This window comes from Trachypithecus francoisi, unplaced genomic scaffold (genome assembly GCF_009764315.1).
Source record: "Trachypithecus francoisi isolate TF-2019V2 unplaced genomic scaffold, Tfra_2.0 Lachesis_group4, whole genome shotgun sequence".
NCBI lineage: Eukaryota > Metazoa > Chordata > Mammalia > Primates > Cercopithecidae > Trachypithecus > Trachypithecus francoisi.
The window spans coordinates 67,598,543-67,620,343 of NW_022681469.1; the positions used below are offsets into that span (position 1 = coordinate 67,598,543).

Below are 21,801 nucleotides of genomic sequence, written 5' to 3' on the forward strand. Positions count from 1 at the left end.
GACAGATGACACCACTTGGAGACCATATTTAGGCTGTCAGACTTTATCCAAGTGGGGTTGTTGTTTAAAGGTTTGAAAAAACATGGCTCATAGTTGAGAATTAAATACATTCAGACATTTGGATGATGAAAACCTGAACTGAGCTAAATATGAAAGTGTGCTCACCACTTTCCCCGCCAAGGGGTCGTAGAACCGCTCCAGGAGCTGGACCACCGTGCTCTTCCCACAGCCACTGCTGCCCACCAGGGCCAGCGTCTGGCCCTTCTTCACTTCCAGGCTCAGCCCCTGAAGCACTGGGATGTCCAGTCGGGTGGGATAGTTGAACACGACTTCATTAAATGTGACATTTCCTTCCAATGTGTTCTGCAATGAGAAGAATAACAGTAAATTAGATTGCCACAATACTGAAAATAAAGTGTATAGCTAACTCTTTCAATTACCAGGTGTCAGAAGGTAATGAACTTGTACTACAACTGGCTTCACTTCAAACTGCTAGAATTTATTTATTTTATTTTTATTTTATCATTTTATTACTTTTTATTTTTTGAGACAGAGTCTCACTCTGTTACCCAGGCTGGAGTGCAGTGGCATGATCTCAGCTCACTGCAACCTCCGCCACCCAGATTCAAGCAATTCTCGTGCCTCAGCCTCCCAAGTAGCTGGGATTACAGCATGTGCCACCACACCCAGCTAATGTTTTTTTGATTTTTAGTAGAGATGGAGTTTCACCATATTGGCCAGTCTGGTCTCAAACTCCTGACTTCAAGTGATCCACCCACCTCGGCCTCCCAAAGTGCTGGGATTACAGCCATAAGCCATTGTGCTCAGTCTCAGACTGCTAGAATTTAGTAAATGAGGTCTAAAAGAGTAAAAGCTTTCATAGCATGTATTGTTAAGACAATATGAATATACAATACAGCTGCAATAACTCAAATCTGTTCCTCAGGAATACAGTAACTTACAATAAAATCTGGTGACCAGCCTGGGCAACATAGCAAGACCATGTCTCTACAAATAATTAAAAAATTAGTTGGGCATGATGGCACATGCTTGTAGTCCCAGCTACTTGGGAGGCTGAGGCAGGAGGATTGCTTGAGCCCAGAAGGTCAAGGCTGTAGTGAGCAATGATCATGCCACTGCACTCCAGCCTGGATGACAGAGTAAGACTCTGTCTCTAAAACAATTGTTTGTAAAAAATCTGATTAATAGGTTTTGCTTATAAAGTGAGCAGTGTTCCTATTTCCCTATAACCTTTGCTATGTAAAAGTACTGAATGTTGATGTATATTATTAGTAGTTATTGAAAGGAATCTATGATCTAGAAAGTTTTATTTTATCATCAGCATACTTGAAAGTACAAATTTTATTAAGTTTCCACTTAGAATACTTTCATTCAGGAGTCAGGAGTAGATCTAATAGTTGAAATATCAAACTCACCGGCTTTAGGCCTTCTGTGCTGTAGCTGTCAATCAAAGGGGTTTTTTCAATGATCATGATGATGTGGGCTGCTGATACTTTGGCTTTGGCATAGTCAGGAGCAAATGAACTGACTTGCCCCACGGCCATGGCACCAAAGACAACAGCTGAAAATACTCTGGAAAGTACAAACACAAAACATGTGTGCAGCGTTACAACCACAATGCTAGAAAGCTGACACTCCTTTTTTTTTTTTTTTTGAGATGGGGTCTTGCTGTGTTGCCCAGACTGTAGTGCAGTGGTGCAATCAGAGATCACTACAGATATGACCTCTAGGGCTCAAGTGACCTTCCCACCTCAGCCTCTGGAGCAGCTGGGACTACAACTGTGCACAACCACTGTTGTAAAACCAGCTAATTGTTTTATTTTTTTGTAGAGATGGGGGTCTCCCTATATTGCCCAGGCTGGTCTCGAACTCCTGGTATGAAGCAGACCTCCTGCTTCAGCCTCCAAAAGTGCTGGGATTATAGGTGTGAGCCACCATGGCTGGCCAAAAGTTGACACTTCTATAACCAGAGAGCTTAGCCTCTAATAGTTATAAAACAGGTGTTAAAAATAAAACAAACACATTTCCTTATAAATTCATGTCAGTGTGATGGATTGATTGCAAAATGGCCCATTTTTTTTTTCCACCTCTCTCTGTATCCTCATCTTCTTGCAATGTGACCTTTGCAGCACGCTTTGAATCTGGACTGGCCTTGTGACTTGCTTTGGCCAGCAGGATGTGGTGGGCAGGATGTGGTGGAAATCACTTTTGCCAGTTCCAAGTCTATGACTCAGGGGGCCTTATATGCTTTGTGAGCATGCATGTGTGTGTTCTCTCTCTCTTTCTTTTTCTCTCAGAATTCTGCCACTGTCTCAAACCCAGGCTAGCCTGCTGGAGGATGAGGCACACATGGAGGAGAGCTGTGTGAATCCCGACCAACCAGCTACAGTCACAACCCACTACAGACACATGAGTAAGTACAGCTGAGATCCACTATGCCTAACCCAGATCAGTAGAACTCCACAGCTAACCCACAGGTTTGTGGGCAAAAATATGTATGTCTCTGAGGTTTAGTGGCTGGTTGTTACACAGCATTATTGTGGTGATCAACAACAGATACAGTCAGTGATGTTGGAATTACATCAGATTCTTAAAAACCTATGAACTGTGCAACAAAAAGAAAGTTTCTCACAGAACCAGATATGTTGCTCTTAAGGTGCATTGACATTCTTATCTATGACATGGGAATCACAGCAACTTAAAGTTGGGAAGGTCCTTACAGGTATCAGGTCCAGCTCTCCATGTTTGTGCCTGGACACCTCCCCTAAATTGGCTTCCATCCTCTGATTTAGGAAGTAGCATGTTTGGTTGTCTATTGTTAAACAGTTCCTTTTCAAACTGAAGAAAATATTTACTTCCTTTTACATAAGACAGGCCTACAAGTCTTGAAATATTACTAAAACCTCCTTTGCTTCTTTGATAACTCCTTTTACGGCCCTTCTCTAGACATATTTATTAATATGATTTTTTAAACAGCAAGCCTGGAACTGACAAAATACTTGGGAACCCTCCCAGAATACAGGGAATCCATTACTTTCTTTCCTCTGGACTCTATGCCTATGTTAATGTAGCATATTGTGTCATTAGTTTTTGTTTGTTTGTTTGTTTGTTTAACTGGTACTAAACAAAATACACCGATGGTTAATCTTGGCCTTGTGATCATTTAAACCTATGGGACCTTTTCCTAATGCACTGCTCTTCAGACAGGTCTTCCTTTTCCTTAACTTGGAATGTTGATTTTGCAAGCCTAAATGCCCCAATGTCAGCAACTTTCACCAATTCAATTTTTTGGAGTAAAGCAATATATCAAATAATTATCTAATCAAAGTCCCAATGCCAGTGATGCTTGGTTTTGATCTCTAGGTCGTAATCACAGATAGCACCCGCATATCATTTGTCCAACGCACATCTTTAATGGAAATTTAGATGTCTTTTTTGGGGTCCTCCTGAGCAAACTGTAATGCATGAACAGCTCAATGTTTAAAAAGGAAAGAAATACTATACTAATACATTAAACTGCCAGGCTTATATGATTCTGGCTTAAATGTAAAACTATATTGTTACTAATTATGTTATGCTATCAAGAGGCAGAATCTTACACATTTCCAGATCTAGAAGCTCAGATATATTATACATACTTTTGACCACCAAACTGCATATTTGGGTACTTTTGTAGTATAATTGCTTCAGGCTTATCTTCCTCTGACCAAGGCACAGTTATCTACATTTAGAACAATGTAGCAGAAAAATCTCAATATAACTTTTCCTTTGTCACTTCTGACTTCATCTGGCTCTTACCTTCTAACTCTTCTCTTATCAAGGAAAAGTAAACTTATCCTGGAATCTCCAAGGGCTTGCAGAACTTAGTACAACACATCTGCACTTTACTTGCTCTGTAAGAAAGTCCTTTAAAAGGAGCCAGTTAGACTCCTTGCTCAGGCTAGGCTTCTTCCCAAATGCCAAGGCCTTCTCAAAACCTCTGAATGGAATCACTCCACCCAGTGACAGACTTGGAAAGGTCAGCTATATGTGAGCCAGCAATGAGGAAAGAAGTTAATGCTCCTTCAAATGAAAGGGGCTGCTTCAGTGGTGGCACATGAAGACTCAGAGGCAAAATGCCACTTTAGGAATCACCAGAATCTCTTCATGAGGCTTCACAGTAGGGTTTCCTATCTAGACATGAAGCATGTTCATCCCAGTTTTATTTTTAGAGTTTAACTAAATAATAACCCAATACTTACAACAGAACATCCTCAAAGTTCATGAGACTATGTGCCACCAAGTAGGCTCCAAACCGGAAACATCCAGCATAGGAAAAATACATCATTGCCTGGGTGAAGGAAAACGTGATTCCAAAGACGTGTGCTTTCCTCAAAGAGTTTCTGAAAAGAAGACATTTGAAAACTCATTCCACTTTCATTTCTCAGTCCTTAAAATGTATCTTTTGATAGGCTAGCAGTAGGGCACAGAGGCATGACCAATAAAAATGGGTTTAGTTTCCAAAGAACTGTTTGGTCCTCACTTTACACTTGGTGGCTGTGCAAATTTGGGAAACTGCCTAACCTCTGAGACTCAGTGTCTTTATCTTTAATGTAGATTTAACTACACCTCAAAGTGTTGATGTAAAGAGAAAATAATCCAATGACTGTAAAGAGCCAGTTAGGAATCAATGAGTAAAAGTTTTCTCCCTTTCCCCCAACTTTTGGACACACAACATGTAAGTACTCTATGTAAATATTCATTCTGCACATGTTTACCCAACACCTACAAGTTGCAGGGACCCTGATGGGTGACACAGAGGAAACAGGCATGTTCTTGACTTAGGAGACCTGAGTTGAGTTGAATTACTATTTATGCATTGAAGGTGCCTTATGAATAATCTGTTATGGGAAGAAAGTAAAAGCACTAAATTATTTGGGGGTCTTAGAGAAGGCTTTACAAAGGGGTTGACATTCTAGAATCATGACATGGAGCTCAGCGATATGGAGGTGTGAGTGGGGGCAGGTTGGTTAGCAAGTGGGCAGCCCTGGGCTTCCAACCCCTCCTGCTACCAGATCAACTCTGCTTTCATCTTCATCACATATGAAGATTTCAAATAAAATTTTTTTAGACAAAAAAGACTGTACCATCATTTTTTAAAATAAAAGCTTAAAAATCTATTAATAAGGTCCACCTCTCTCTTTCATTATAAGAAACAGACTCAGAGAGGTTGGGCTTGCTTATGTTCACACCACTTATTAGAGCCCTCACTGGGATGACTGTGTTAAAGGAAGAAGGCCTGCACTGGAGAAGGGGTAAAAAGCAGAAAGACAGGTAAACCCAGGAAGCACCATCCTCTCTGTGTCCCACAGGTACCTCAAATTTTAAGTTCCACAAATAACTCATTTTCAACTAGAGCAAATTGTAGGGTCATATCCTAACTGGACATCAGATAGTCATTCTCAGCATCACGTCTCCCTCCCTTCTCATCAGTGACCCATTCTTACAGGTTCTACATCAGAGATATCCCTGCCTTAGTTCAGGGTCTTGTAATTTCTCTCCTGCATAATTACAACTGTTTCCCAATGAGTTCCCTTCGAGTACTTTTTCCACTTGCTCCCTACCTTCTAGCCAAAGTAATCCCTCTGAAAACAAATATGATGATTGAAAAATTATTCACACACCCCTCCCATTCTTCAGAGGTTATTACCTGTATGGTACCTGCAAACTCTGATCATACATATGTTCAAACTTCTGCTCCCGAGTCAAAGAAACAACAGTTCGGAAGTTTTCTATTGCTTCAGTAGCAATCTGTAACAGAGAGCACCGATCACCAAGAGGCACAAGGGTAAACAGTGGTGATTAACTTGAATTCTATAAAACAGACTAATGAAAATAATTTTATGATTACATATTTATTATTATGTATGAGCATTTTCTCTGTAGGAAAAGATACTAAGTAATTTATCAAACTGAGTTACGGATCTGGAAGGAAGATTGACTAATTCAGACTTCTCCTTTGCAGAAAGAGAAGCTAAGACTTAAACGGATTAAGGCATTGCTTAAAGCCACATAGCTTTACGTGGCTTCACAAAATTAACCTGAGAACTCACAGTACTTCACATCTATTACAGTGTTCTTTCTTCTATGATGATCACATTTTAAGTTCACAGTTATTTTGCACATATTTTTCTCTTTATCATTGCCATTTGTGACAACTGAAGAATGCTTGGAAAATACTGAAAGAATTAAGGCAATAAAAAGTATATCTTAGATACGTTCATCAGCTTACTCCTTTCTGCCTGTGGACGTTTACTCCTTTCTGCCTGTGGACACTGCCAAGGAAGCATCATTAAAGTCTCTCTCTCCCCTGCCATCATGTCTAAGTCAGAGTCTCCTAAAGAGCCCAAACAGCTGAGGAAGCTCTTCATTGGAGGGTTGAGCTTTGAAACAACCAATGAGAGCCTGAGGAGTCATTTTGAGCAACGGGGATGCTCACGGATTGTGTGGTAATGAGAGAATACAAAGCGCTCAAGGGACTTTGGGTTTGTCACATATGCCACTGTGGAGGAGGTGTATGCAGCCATGAATGCAAGGACTTACAAGGTAGATGGAAGAGTTGCGGAACCAAAGAGAGCTGTCTCAAGAGAAGATTCTCAAAGACCAGATGCCCACCCAACTGTGAGAAAAATATTTGTTGGTGGCATTAAAGACACTGAAGAACATCACCTAAGAGATTATTTTGAACAGTATGGAAAAATTGAAGTGACTGAAATCATGACTGACCAAGGCAGTGGTAAGAAAAGGGGCTTTACTTTTGTAATTTTTGATGACCATGACTCCATGGATAAGACTGTCATTGAGAAATACCCATACTGTGAATGGCCACAATTGTAAAGTTAGGAAAGCCCTGTCAAAGCAAGAGATGGCGAGTGCTTCATTCAGCCAAAGAAGCGAAGTGGCTCTGGGAACTTTGGTGGTGGACGTGGAGGTAGTTTCGGTGGGAATGACAACTTTGGTGGTGGAGGAAACTTCAGTGGTTATGGTGACTTTGGTGGCAGCTGTGGTGGTGGTGGATATGGTGGCAGTGGGGATGGCTATAATGGATTTGGTAATGATGGAAGCAATTTTGGAGGTGGTGAAAGCTACAATGATTTTGGCATTTACAACAATTAGTCTTTACATTTTGGACCCATGAAGGGAGGAAACTTTGGAGGCAAAAGCTCTGGCCTCTATGCTAGTAGAGGCCAGTACTTTGCCAAACCATGAAACCAAGGTAGCTATGGTGGTTCCAGTAGCAGCAGTAGCTACGGCAGTGGCAGAAGATTTTAAATTACTGCCAGGAAACAAAGCTTAGCAGGAGATAAGAGCCAGAGAAGTGACAGGGAAGTTACAGCTTACAACAGATGTGTGAACTCAGACAAGCACAATGGTGGCAGGGCCTAGCTGCTACAGGAAGACATGTTTTAGACAAATACTCATGTGTATGGGCAAAAAACATGAGGACTATTATTTGTGACTAATTGTATAACAGGTTATTTTAGTTTCTGTTCTGTGGAAAGTGTAAAGCATTACAACAAAGGGTTTTAATGTAGATTTTTTTTTGCACCCATGCTGTTGATCGTTAAATGTAATAGTCTGATCATGACACTGAATAAATGTGTCCTTTAAAAAAAAAAAAGGTATATTTTACACATTTGCATAATTTTTTTCCTAAGGGCATAAATATGTTTAACAAGATTGGAATGAAACTCTATATTTAGCTCTATATCATTATTTTTTACCCTCATATCAAAAGCATTTTCCAAGTTCATTAAATACACATTAATAATTAGATGTGTAATGAGTCCTTTAATATCATAACCAATTAAGTATTCCTTTATTGTCGAGCCAGGTTTTCAATTCCTTTTTTATTAAAAATAATGGTGAGATAAACATCTTTGTACCTAAACATTTGCCCATGTTGAATTGGTTTATTAGGAAAATTTCTTAAGGTGAAATTAATAGGCCAAAGAAAACTAACTTTTTTTTTTTAGGGACAGGGTCTTGCTCTGTTGCCCAGGCTGGGGTGCAGTGGCTATTCACAGGTGTTATCATCATAGCTCACTGCAGCCTCACACACCTGGATAAGCAATCCTCCTGCCTCAGTCTGCCAAGTAGCTAGGACTACAAGCACATGGCACTACACCTGGCTTGAATTAAGCTTTTTTAACTTTTTAAGGAATGTGGCACATACTATCAAGCTGTTTTCCAGAAATTTTGGGCTGGGTGTGGTGGCTCATGCCTGTAATCCCAGCAGTTTGGGAGATGGAGGCAGGTGGATCATTTGAGGGAAGGAGTTTGAGATCAGCCACAGCTAACATGGTGAAACCCCATCTCTACTAAAAATACAAAAATTAGCTGGGTATGGTGGCACATGCCTTAATCCCAGGCTACTGGGAGGCAGAGGGAGCGACTGAACCCGGGAGACGGAGGTTGCAGTGAGCCAAGATGGTGTCACTGCACTCCAGCCTGGGCAACAGAGTGAGACTCCATCTTAAAAAGGAAGTTTCCATCATTCAATTATGTTGTAACTGAATGTTACTTCCAACAAGGCAATTTGATTAGGAAACATACATCCTTCATCACCTCTGGAGTCTGAGTAAAGGGATATGGAAAAAGCAAAGAACACCAGTGTACAAGATGAGATTTCAGCCTACATCAGCCGCACCACCTTGAATCAAAATGCTGTCTCATTTTCCTCATTTGAGAAATGAGGAGGATGGATTAGAGGGTCTCTAAAGTCCCTTTTAATGCTATGATTCTAAGAGAAATAATTTCCAGAATTATAAGTTACCAAGAGAAATGACTCCTTATTGTTTAAGATGTTCTTCCTCTCTTTGGCCTCTACACTGGTCAGAACAGATTCTAATAAAGACACATTTAATTTAGCATGTTTTATAGCTTAAAAATCATAAATGTGAAATTCCATTTATTCTTCTCTGAATCCTACATAAATTACCTAACTTCAAACATAACAGCAGCATTTCATGAGACATTAAGTCAGTTTTGAAGACTAATATCAAAAGCTATTAGAAGTAAAAAAAAAAAAAAAGTAACATTCTTAGAAACAAAAACTTATTTAAAAATAAAATTAAAAATATTATTCTTACACTGACAGGCCGAGAAGATTGAATTATGTTTACCATAAGCTACTTAGAAAGTTAGGAAAATGTCAGGTTTATGTTAAAATATTTTATAAACTTCTTTTACACATTATAAAAATGATACATAGTCATTTTAGAAAATCGTAAGAGTGCAGAAAGCAAAAGGCGAGAAGAAAAAATTCACCATCAAATTCCCAAAGACAATCCTTTTGTCAGACGCATTAGAAATATTTCTAATTATCAGAATTCAAACAAACAGGTTTTCCAGATTAGTAAGAAAATTCAACAGACTATAACAATGTCTGCTGAAAAACAGACTTTACTGTACATTTCAGTGTAATGGTTTTAAGAAATATTTTCTATGCACCATTTTCTAAGGCAGGAGTGTCTTGTCTGAGATTGGTTTGTAAATGTCATTGCTTTTTAGTGTGTACTTAGCCCACTAAAAGTGGGAGTTTGAGTCACAGACCTTTCATGGTGAGTAAAACAGCATAACAACTTCAGGACTGTCTTCATCTTGACACACAATGAAGCAATTAGGAAAAGGCTTAATTAGCACCCTGCATCCTCACAGCTTCATTTATTCCAAGAGTTTTAAATGGAGACTCAGTAATCACCACGAGGAGAGAGAACTTCTAATTCAAGAACAAATAGCATCGAGTTTCCCTCGGAAACTGTTATGTACTAAATAATTTTGAAGAAATAAAAATGTATGTTTCTAGAAAGAAAAAACAGCCTCCTGACATTACTCTTCCCACCCTCAAATAAACAAGTTTATGGATTTTATTTCTGAAAAGGAAAAAAGCATCTACAATGGAGCCTTGAACAACATAGGGGTTAGGGAGACTGACCCTCATGCAGTTGAAAATTCACATGTAACTTCCGACTCCCCAAAAACTTAACTACTAATAGCCTGCCATCAACCAGAAGTCTTACCAATAACACAGTCAATTAACATGTATTTTGTATGTTATATGTAATATGTATTTGTATTTTTATAATAAAGTAAGCTAGAGGGAAGAAAATGGTATTAAGAAAATCAAAAGGAAGAGAAAATATATTTACTATTCATTAAGCGGAAGTGGATCATTATAAAGGTCTTTATCTTCATCGTCTTTATATTGAATAGGCTAAGGAAAAGGAGGAAAAAGAGGGATTGGTCTTGCTGTTTCAGGGGTAGTACAGGGGAAGATGCAGAGGAAGTGGAAGGGGAGGCGGCAAAGGTAGGCACAACTGGTTACTGACATGCATTGCGGTCTCTGTCTAACTTTTTGCTTTTTCATTTCTCTAAAAATGTTTCAATATGGTACCAATCCTTCCTCCACTGTTTGCTTCAGTTTCAGTGCCTGTATCACAGAAGGGTCTATGTCATAAAAGAAGTTAAAAGCAGTCCTGAATAACTGAAACTCTTTTGCCAGATTGTGTAAAGTCAGTTTTCTGGCACTGCTTCTCCTATATCTTCTTCCTCACTGTTTGGCACTTGTTTGGAAACACTCATCTTTATCAAATCACCTTCTGTTAATTCCTCTGGTGTGATGTTTATTTGCTCTTGAATTTCTCCAAAATCTATACCTTGAAAGCCTTCACCCACCACTTTTTTTTTTTTTTTTTCATGTCTCCTATCTCTTTTTGTGATTTCCTTGATTGGCTCTGTCATAAATCCTGTGAAATCATGTACATCTGGACACAGTTTTCTCCAGCAGAAATTCATCGTTTTAGGATTACAGACTTGCATGATGTTCTTCTCTATGGTGGCTCTCTACCATAGTGTTAACAATCCTTTCTGTAGAGTACCATGTGCTTTGTGATGAGCCTTAAAAATCCTTATGAGTGGCGAGGCACAGTGGCTTACACCTGTAATCCTAGCACTTTGGGAAACTAAGGCGGGAGGATCGCTTGAGCTCAGGAGTTCGAGACCAGCCCAGGCAACACAGTGAGACTTCATGTCTACAAAAAATTTATCAAAAAAAAAAAAAAAGATTCTTATAACCCTCTCATCTAAAGGCTGAATTAGAGACATGTTTGGGAGGCAAGCAGACCACTTCAATACCTTTGATGTTAAACTCGTGAGTTCTGGGTGGCCGGGATCATTGTCTAATATCAAAAGAACTTTAAAAGGCAGTCCCTTACTGTCTAGGTATTTCCTGACTTCAAGGACAAAGCATCAATGTAACCAATCCGGAAAAAGGGCTCTCATTGTACACGCCTTCTTGTTGTACAATCAAAAGACTGGCAGCTGAGGCTTATCTTTTCCCTTCAAGGATCAGGGATGAGCAGCTTTACACATAAGGGCATATCTATAGATATGGACTCATCCTAAACCCAACTGCGTTTACACGAAACAGCAGAGTTAGCCTATTCCTTTCTCATGTAAATCCTTGGACTTGCTTCTCTTTCTTATTAATAAAAGTCCTTCGTGGCATTTTTTTTTTTTTTCTAAAATAGGGCACTTTCAACTGCATTAAAAACCTTATCAGGCAGATATTCTTTCTTCTCAATGATTTTTTAAAAATAGCATCTAGGAACATTTCTACTCCCTCTTGATTGGCAGAAGTTGCTTCTCCTGCTATCTTGACATTTTTTTTTTAAGCCAAATCTCTTTCTAAAATTATCAAACCATCTTTTGCTGGCATTAAATTATCCAGCTCTAGATCCTTCATCTTACTTTTAATTTGAATTGACTTTGCTTTTCCTCTAATCATATTAGAGTCTATAGGTATGCCTTTCTTACACCAATCCTGCACCCATGCAAAAGCTGCATTTTCAATATGAGATAAAGGCATTGTACAAAAAGTGCAAGGTTTCTGCACCTGCTGTTGTAGCTGCAGTGATGGCTTTTATGAATTTTGGTTTTTTTATTTGTTTTCTATTTGTTTGTTTTACAATGGTTCTTATGCTAGATTCATTTATCTTGAAATGGCAGGCAACTAACTGCAGCTGCAGACCTCACATCTATAGTACATATCAAGCAGTTCAACTTTTTCCCGTACTGTTATGAGTTTTCTCTGCTTGTTGGGAGCACTTCCAGCATCACTAGTGGCACTTCATATGGGTTCCCTGGTATTATTTAATGTTTATGATATTGCACTAATCATGAGTTTTAAAATATGCAAGAACCATGAGAGATCACTTTTTACTGCAATATGCAATTTACTGGAGAGAGGAACTGCTCCTGCTGAGATGATTAGTGTCACTGCATTTTAAGCAGATACAACACTTGAGCTCACTGCAGTAGCAACAGGAAGTGGCTACAAAATTACTGGGGTAGTACAGTACATACTATGGTTTTATTTTATGATTTAACACTATGTATTAGTCTGTTCTCATGCTGCTAATAAAGACATACCCAAGATTGGGTAATTTATAAAGGAAAGAGGTTTTAGTGGATTCACAGTTCCACATAGCTGAGGAGGCCTCACAATCATGGTGGAAGATGAAGGAGGAGCAGAGGGACATCTCACATGGCAGCAGGCAGGACAGCATATGCAGGGGAAATCCCCTTTATAAAATCATTAGATCTCATGAGACTTATTCACTATCATGAGAATAGCATGGGAAAAACCCACCCCCATGATTCAGTTACCTCCCACTAGGTCCCTCACATAACATGTGAGGATTATTACAATTCGAGGTGAGATTTGGATGAGGACACAGAGCCAAAGCATGTCACACTGTATCTTTACAGTTGTTGACATGTGTCTTAACTGTGAATGGTGCCATATATGGTCTGTAAGTGTGTGCATAAAATTTGATCATTTTTAACTTTTTAAATAGTAAGTTTGTGTATATCTTATGGTAGTAAATGATAAGACTAGTAACTATATATATTTTATGCATTTATAATATACTTAACTTTTTCTTAATTTTTTGATATTTCTAGGCTACATGGCTTGTGAGTTTTTTCAAATTGTTGCAAATCTTCAAAAAATTTTCCAATACATTTATTGAAAACAAACTACATATAAGTGGACCCACTCAGTTCAAACCTGTGCTGTTCAAGGGTCACCTGTATTTTATAGAAATGCTCACTAGTCCACAATAATGTGCTGAAAAACTACAGAGCACAGATCACAGGCAGGGTAGAGGTTATGAGCAGATTTTGACCTCACGCAGTCAGAATAAGGGTGGGCTCTAATGTCGCATACACCATTAATCAATAAACAAATCATATACCATTAACCAATAAATAAATAAATAGGAAAGAAACATCAAGGGCTGAGAAGTATCATGAATTAATTCAGGTGTCAGGAATGGCCTCTCTGAAAAGGTAATAATTTTAGGATATGAATAATGTAAAGTCAGCCAAGAGAAGATCAGAGGCAATCAGCTTAAAATGTTCCAGGAATTGCAAGAATGTCCACTGGACCAGGGCACACAGGCATAAGAGACTGTGATGCCAGATAAAGTTATAAAGGTCATCAGGAGTTAGATCATACAGAGTTTGATAATCCATGATAAAAGATTAGATTTTGTTCCAAGTATGATAAGAAGCCATTTGGGACTCTGAAATAAGGGTTGGCATTATCAGATTTGTATTTATGAGAGATCAGAATGACTTCTGTAAGAATGTAGAATATAGTTGGACAAGAGTGGAAGGAGTAGAAGCAGGGAGATTGGTTAGGAGGCTGTTGCTGTGCGACTGTGAGCAAGTTACTTGATCTCTCTGAATCTTGGGTTTCATTATCTATCCAACAGGGATAATTCAACAGGGTTATTGAGAGGATTAAATTAGATCATGTATTTAGAGCTGTTAGTATGATACTTGTTATATAAGAAGTACTAAACAGCAGCTTGAGAATTGTGATCAGGTGGAAGTTGATTTTCAATATTACGTGGACTGGTTGGTGCAGATCCACTACTTCCCCTACCTACTTCCGTCCCTCTCATGAGCCACCCCTGAATTAGAACATGTATCACATCCCTGACCTTTACTCAGAAAATCTGCCATATCCACACATAATTCATTTCCATCTGCTTCCCTTCCTTTGGCCCCTCTGACAGGACTCCAAGAGCCTTAAATCTCATGTGTCACTTCAAAGGTGCTAACCTGTGGTTTGCATGAATTAGCTTAGGATCAGATTGGATCATCTTCTTCCTAAAAGCAATCTAAGACTCCCTGCTGGCACATTTCAAATACCTCACTGTTAACTAGAATGCTTTCTCCTTTTTACATATTTTGTCCTAGATTTTTCCATCTTCTCAGGGGAAGAGTCAACACCATGGGGGAGATCCCCAAAGTACAGTATTAAATGGAGTCATTGGCACAGAATGTATTCCCTGGCAGGGCCAAAGTTACTTGAGCCAGACCACAATAGACCTCTGTGGGTCAGCACCATCCTGATGTACCTCCAGAAATGGGCCTCTGGGAGCCTGATAGGATGCCTGACATAAGGTTTGATCCCTACAGACACTGGCTGGGGAGGTACTACAGCTGGGCCAAAAGATTTTCCAGAGAGAACCCCCCAAAAATGGGATAGTCCGAAGAGATAGCAGAGAGGTAAAGGACAAAGCATTAGTGGCAATGACCAACATCTGGGGCCTTCCTCATCATTCACTTGGTGAGGTAGCTGGGCCTACTGACAACCAGAGCCACTTTGATCTGCGTGAGTCCACTCTGATCTGTGTGAGTCCCTGCCCTAACTCCCGGGAACCTCAGAACGTTCATCACACATATATCCCTGTCCTAAATGTCAGTTATGGCAGTCAGCCCTGCTCTGACCTCTCATTTCCACTATGATACAGGTCATGTGATATCAGACTGCATTCTGCCATCAGAGGAACTCTTCATTTTATAACAGAAAGAGAAACAACTTTGGAGCACAACTGTCTGAGTTTGAATTCTGGCTCCAAGATCTATCAGCTCTAAAGTCCAGAGCCATGACCTGCCTGTGTGTGCCTCAGTCCCACCAGAAAAATGAGATAATAGACCCCATATGGTTGCTACAAGGAGTAAGATATTTGCCAGGAAACACAGTAAATGCCACATAAGCATTTGTTAAATAACGGGAAAAAATAGACAAGCATGCAGGGGGAAAAAAAAGAAGTAAAAAAAGGGTAAAGATAAATAGAAATAAGATGAAGAGAGGAGCATCATAAAAAAAAAAAAAAGAGTGGTAGTAATTTAAAACAGATATAATAAATACCCCTAGGGTTTTTCCATATTTAATCTCCCCCCTTACATGTACAAATAAAATGGGCTTACTTTCCTCAATAAAGGAATGGATTTAACCTTGAAAGAAAAGAAAGAAAAGAAGGAAGAAGGGAAGGAAGGAAAAAAGGAAAGAAGGAAGGAAGGAGTGGAGAGAGAGTGAAAGTGAGGGAAAAGAAAGAAGAAAATAACTAAGGGAAGGAGGAAAGTGGGTAGGAAGGAAGAACAGTGTGAAGACAATGGCCTGAAAATTGAAAAAGTTTGTTAAAGTTAATTATCAGTTTTTGAGTCAAGAACTGGCTTTGCTACTTTCTGTAAGTTTCTAATTTACTGAATAAGTATAAAAAAGATTGCTTTGAGAAATAGAAACACATTCTTAGAGCACAGTAAGCAGCAGGGAGTAACAAAACACCACTGATTAGAATATTTTACTCTACTTGAGTAATCAATCATATTTAGTTTGACTCACCTTCCCAGCACCTTCTAGTTCCTTCTTATCTTTCAGTGCTTGTCCAGACAACATTTTCATTTCAACAACTCCTGCTATTGCAATGATGGGTACAATTGCTAAGAGTAACAGTGTCAGTTGCCAACCATAGATGAAGGATATAATTATTCCTGTCCCAAGATTTGCTATATTCTGGGTAATTACAGCAAGCCTGGAACCTATAGCCTGTAAAACAAAACATATTAGAGAAACTTTAAAAATATTATCTTCACAACTCATGCTTCTATTTTCTGAAAACTCACCTTCATGAGACTATCTTCATTATTTTCTCAGTAATGAACTAAAAAGTAAAGATTTACTTATAAGTTTATTGAGTTTCTACAGTAAGAATTTCCATGACTTCAGAATGCTGAAAGTAGAATATCAACAATCTAGAGTTCAATTACATATTCCTATTTCTTCGGATCTTTTAATACCAAGAAAACCTTTGTTAATCACAGCAACATTACTAAAGCAATCCCTGCAAATCAGCAAGATAAAGGAGTCTGACAAACTAGGAATTATGAAATTTCCAATGTTAGGCATATAATTACTTATAATTTAAGCCTAATATTTGTCATTAATAATATTCAAATATATCTGGGTCTGTTTGAGATATAATGTTTAATTTGGAAAAAATACAGAGTTGAAAATTATGGAATTTAATTTAAGATAGTAAGCGGGCATTATTGTCTTCCCCTTGAATTCCAGAGGGAGTCTGAAGCATGACTTTCATTAGTGTGTGCTGATTTCCAGCTCTAAAGTCAGAAGTCAAACTACAAAGTGAATTTAATCCACCACTGTATAAAGTCCAGCTGTAAACCAGATTTCCAACTCTGAAACCAAAAGTCAAGCTACAAAGTCAGTTTAGTCCATCACTCTGTAATTTAGTCCAGCATATCTCCTCTACCCTGGGAACATTCTGTGCCCTCAAGCTATTCCAAATGCCTGCTCTGGCCCCAGACCTGCTTTTTCTGAATAGGGGCTGGGTAAAATAAGGCTGAGACCTACTGGGCTACATTCCCAGGAGGTTAGACATTCTAAGTCACAGGATGTGACAGGAGGTCAGCACAAGATACAGGTCACTAAGACCTTGCTGATAAAACAAGCTGTGGTAAAGAAGCCAGCCAAATCCTACCAAAAATCAAGATGGTGACAAAAGTGACCTCTAGTTGTTCTCACTGTTCATTATACATGAATTATAATACATTAGCATGCTCAAAGACACTCATACCAGTGCCATGACAGTTTACAAACGCCATGGCAACGTTACCCTATATGGTCTAAAAAGGGGAAGAACCCTCAGTTCTGGGAAGAGCCCACCCCTTTTCCCAGGAAACTCATGAATAATCCACCCCTTGTTTAGCATGTAATCAAGAAGTAACAATAATAAGTATAAGCAGCTGAGCGTCCCATGCTGCTGTTCTGCCTATGGAGTAGCCATTCTTTATTTTTTCACTTTCTTTTTTTTTTTTTGAGACAGAGTCTCACTCTGTCACCCAAGCTGGAGTGCACTGGCCAGATCTCAGGTCACTGCAAGCTCCGCCTCCCGGGTTCACGCCATTCTCCTGCCTCAGCCTCCCGAGTAGCTGGGACTACAGGCGCCCGCCACCTCGCCCGGCTAGTTTTTTGTATTTTTTTAGTAGAGACGGGGTTTCACCGTGTTAGCCAGGATGGTCTCGATCTCCTGACCTTGTGATCCGCCCGCCTCGGCCTCCCAAAGTGCTGGGATTACAGGCTTGAGCCACCGCGCCCAGCCTATTTTTTCACTTTCTTAATAAACTTGCTTTCACTTTATGGATTCGCCTTGAATTCTTTCTTGCACAAGATCCAAGAACCCTCTTTCAGGATCTGCATCGGGACCCCTTTATGGTAGCAATAGAATCCTTTATAAATCCCTACACTAATCCCTACAAAATCATTTAACACCTGTCTGATATAAACACCATAATTGTACTTAGGAAAAGAGCGCTATAACTATCAGTAGCCTTTAAATACATTAAATTCCAAACCATGGAGCTGCACCAGGGCTGAAAGAGATATCATAAATAATATAACACCTGTACATTTAGTTGATGTAATCACTGAGCTTATATTAAAGGGATGATTTGCCAAATTTGGGATAAATCAGACTAGAATGGTTTTCAAAGCCAGCTCTCTGCATTTCACATCTTTAGTTTGAAGGTCAAAGGATGCAAGCTGGAGAATGGCTGTGCCACAGGGATGATACAGGTTGCTCCTGTTCTCAGTATCTACACGTTCTACTCAGAGCTCATTTCCCACTGCAGCTACTGACTTATGTGCTTGTGAGAGAAGCTCTTAGAATATCACCTAGAATCACTTCTCAGTGTGAGTTCATGGCAGAGGAATTACCTGACTATATAACCTTTCAGACATATAAATGTGCAGCTTTGGATAGTAGTGAAGGGCCACAGAAAGAAATAAGATGGATTAAAGACAGCAAATTCTTTAATGTACCAAAAAGAGTAACTAAAAAGTCTAAGACCTTAAACTGCAAGGAGATTTAACCCCTTGGCTTCATTTGATTTAGCACTTCAGACATTACACCGGTTACTGTTCCTTTATTCTAAAGATTAACACTCACTGTCCTACATCTATTCCTACAAAGTAGGAGTCTATAGAAATATGAGGACTAAGATGAATGGAAGAGCACAGATTAGCAGACAGAAAATTTTCATTGTAAAGACTAGGGTTGAGAGGAGGAACCAAAACCTGTCAGCCAAAAACAGATCAGTTAGTGGTGTAAAGTAGATCCAACAGTCCTCTCTCAGCCAATCTGTGATAACAGCTACATTGGGCTTTCCTAAGTTGACAGTATTTGCCAACCTGCTCATTTTCTCTTCTCTGGTCTTTCCTTTTTAGCCACTGTTTTAAGTTCTGGAAAACAGTTTTGCCTGAGTGGCTTACATAAGGTGAGTGCAGCCATCTTGGCAGGACCATGAAAGTGCCAGTTCGAGGTGTCTTTGGAAAAAAAAGTGAAAAGCAGAAGGTTGACCCCGGCAGGCAATTAGAGACAGTGAATACAGCAAAGGGCCTCACAAACAGCACTGTGGAGGGAAAAAGTGACCATCAATTTTACAAATATGGGAACTCACTGTGGCCTAAGGCAGGTCATAACACCAGAGGAATTTGAGAGGAAGGAAGAAAAACTGCAATACAGAATGCCCTGAATACATCTGCTCCGGGTTCTGCTGCAAAAGACTGAGTTGCCTCCAGGATTGTGTCTTCCACGTCAAATGTGATGCGGGATATTTGTCCATCAAGGCACATGAGCCCATACCACAGGATCTGTGTCATACTGTGCAATGTCACATTGCACTGGTTACTGTTCCTTTATTCCAGAGACTAATGCTCACTGTCCCACATATATTCCTCCTACAGAGTAGGAGTCTATAGAGTTCTGAGGACCAGAATGAATGGAGAAGCATAGTAAAACTTATTTGGTAAACCAATTATATAAAAGGTTTACTAAAGTTAGCAGTGCAAAGTTCAGCTTTCTTGATATCTACACATGGATGTCTAATACAGACATCACAAACTTACCATGTCTCATACAGAACTCTCCATTCTCCCCCAAGCCTGCTTCTCCAACAGGCTTCTGAATTTCATAAAGATCAACTCCAGCTGGGCATGGCAGCTCACACCTGTAATCTCAACATTTTGGGAGGCTGAGGCAAGAGGATCACTTGAGCCCAGGAGTTCAAGACCAGACTGGGCAGCATAGGGAGACCCTGTCTCTACAAAAAATTTAAAAATTAGCTGGACATGGTGGTGCACACCTGTGGTCTTAGCTAGCAGGAAGGCTGGAGAAGGAAGGATGATTGCTTGAGCCCATGAGTTCTAGCTTATAGTGAGCTATAATCATGCCACTGTAGTCTGGCCTGGGCTACAAAGAGAGACTCTACCTCTTTAAAAAAACAAAAAATCAACTCCATTTTTCTTCATTGTGCAGGTAAAAAAGAATTGGAGTCATCTTTAAATTCCCTTTCTCTCATATCCATCATCTAATCCAACCAATACATTCTCTTGGCTGTACATCTAAAATATATCCAGAATTAATTATATCTTATAATTTTGTATAACCTTTTGTATAACCACATTAGTCTAAAACACTATCATGTCTGTCCTGGATTACTGCAACAGCCTCCTTCTATGCTTGCCCCTTTTGGCCTATTCACACAGTTTCTTCCTTTCACTCACTCTATTCCAGCTACTTTGTCTTCTTTTCTTTTTCTTTCTTTTTTTTTTTTTTTTTTGAGACATAGTCTTGCTCTGTCACCCAGGCTGGAGTACAGTGGTGCGATCTCAGCTCTACAACCTCCACCTCCTGAGTTCAAGCAATTCTCGTGCCTCAGCCTTCCAAGTAGCTGGGATTACAGGCGTGCACGTGTAATTACATTCTATACAACTTGATCTAAATCTTGATTTTTATTGTTTTGTTTGCTTTAAGCAAAGAAGTTTGTAGTAAAACAACAATTACAAAGAGGAGCTGGTACTATTCCTTCTGAAACTATTCCAAACAACAGAAAAAGAGGGACTCCTAAAGTTTATATTTCAATGTTATAACTCTATGTGTTTCCTCATTCATAGCTTAATTTATTCTTAAAGAAGCCCTATATATTAGATAGAAGAAATGTCAGTATAGTACTATCTTACAGAAAGATTTAAAGATAAAGATGGATAGGGTTCAAGAGGGGAAAAGACACACCAGAGATCACATGAATTTTTTCAAATTCTACATCATTTTGTGAACTTTTGCCATAAACAGTTGTAGAAGAAATTGTCACTTCAGCCAAAAATCAAAACCTGCTGGTTCAATAGTATCTAGTTATATCAAGAGATTCATATAGTAGCAAAATTTAAGTTATTAAAATTATTAAAGTTTAAAGCTATTAAAGATAAAGACTAAAGTTATTCTATCCTTGCTTTAATTTTTTAATGTGCTTTTCATTTCTTTCAATCTATAGTTTAGAGGATTGTCTTCCCTCCCTTCTATAACCACAGTGACCCTAAACTTTCTTACAGCAATTAAATACATCCTTTCTTCAGGAGCAATTACTGTTTTATGTTGATTGAGCACTTTATACTCTCTTTTCTAAATAACTATTCTCCATGCATCTTGTTAATAGCATGAATAACAGCAATAGCAAAAGGTTTTTAAGTTATCTATATGCTCTACAGTATATAATGTTTAAATAGTTAACATGTTGCTATAAAAAGCATGTGATATGTTTGTAGGTTAGATATCTAGCCAACATTTTCTTAATGATGATAACTAACACCTGTAAGGAGAAAATTAGTTTCATGCCGGGGTCCAAAATGGCCAATTAAGATAAACACCAGTAGAAAGGAGGCACGTACCCCTTTAACTTGAGCAGCATCATTGGCGAGCCTGGTAGTCAATGCTCCAGTGGTGTTTTTAGGGTCATCAAACCAGCTCACATCCTGTGGCACAGAAAATGATTTTATTATCTTAAAGCTCTGTTTATGAGACTCCCTGCTCCAAGAGGGCAGCAACAGGGTCAGTTTTGTTTATACTTATATCCCTGGCATTTAGCACCCAGGATGCGACATTCAATACACAAGAAAGAAACTTAATATAAAAACACATACATAGATCATTTCATTTGTCACAAAAATTTCTGAGTGCCTACTTTGTCCTGTGCATGATTTCTAAGTGTTGGACCTGTACGAACAAAAAAGACAAAGTAGCTGCTTTTGTGAAGCTTAGATTCTAGAGATGGAAGGTACAAATAAAAGAAAAATTGAGCAGGGTAAGAAGAACAGAAAAGTGAGGGGAGGTGCTATTTTAGCGACTGGGGAGGGGAAAGAGAAGGCCTGTCTAAGGGGACATCTGAACAGAGGCCTGAATGAAGGAAAGGATGAGAATACCTCAGGGAAAGCAGAAACAGCATGTGCAAAGGCCCTGAGGCAAAGGCATACCTGATCTGTTCATACACCAGCATGAAAGCTTTAAAGGCTGCCAGCAGCCTAAAAAG

The 21,801-nt window shown here is 39.1% G+C and overlaps 1 protein-coding gene across 1 annotated transcript in view; it reads right to left on the reverse strand.

Annotated features, from left to right (window-relative positions):
- Window positions 1-21,801, reverse strand: part of ABCB1 (ATP binding cassette subfamily B member 1) — a 220,523-nt gene that overhangs the window by 11,713 nt on the left and 187,009 nt on the right. The window contains exons 21-26 of the mRNA XM_033193869.1: window positions 21,164-21,247; window positions 15,764-15,967; window positions 5,711-5,811; window positions 4,263-4,403; window positions 1,437-1,593; window positions 166-363 (exon numbers count right to left, since the gene is read on the reverse strand). Of these exons, the coding sequence (XP_033049760.1) occupies window positions 166-363; window positions 1,437-1,593; window positions 4,263-4,403; window positions 5,711-5,811; window positions 15,764-15,967; window positions 21,164-21,247 (885 nt within the window). The remainder of the gene's footprint in view (window positions 1-165; window positions 364-1,436; window positions 1,594-4,262; window positions 4,404-5,710; window positions 5,812-15,763; window positions 15,968-21,163; window positions 21,248-21,801) is intronic.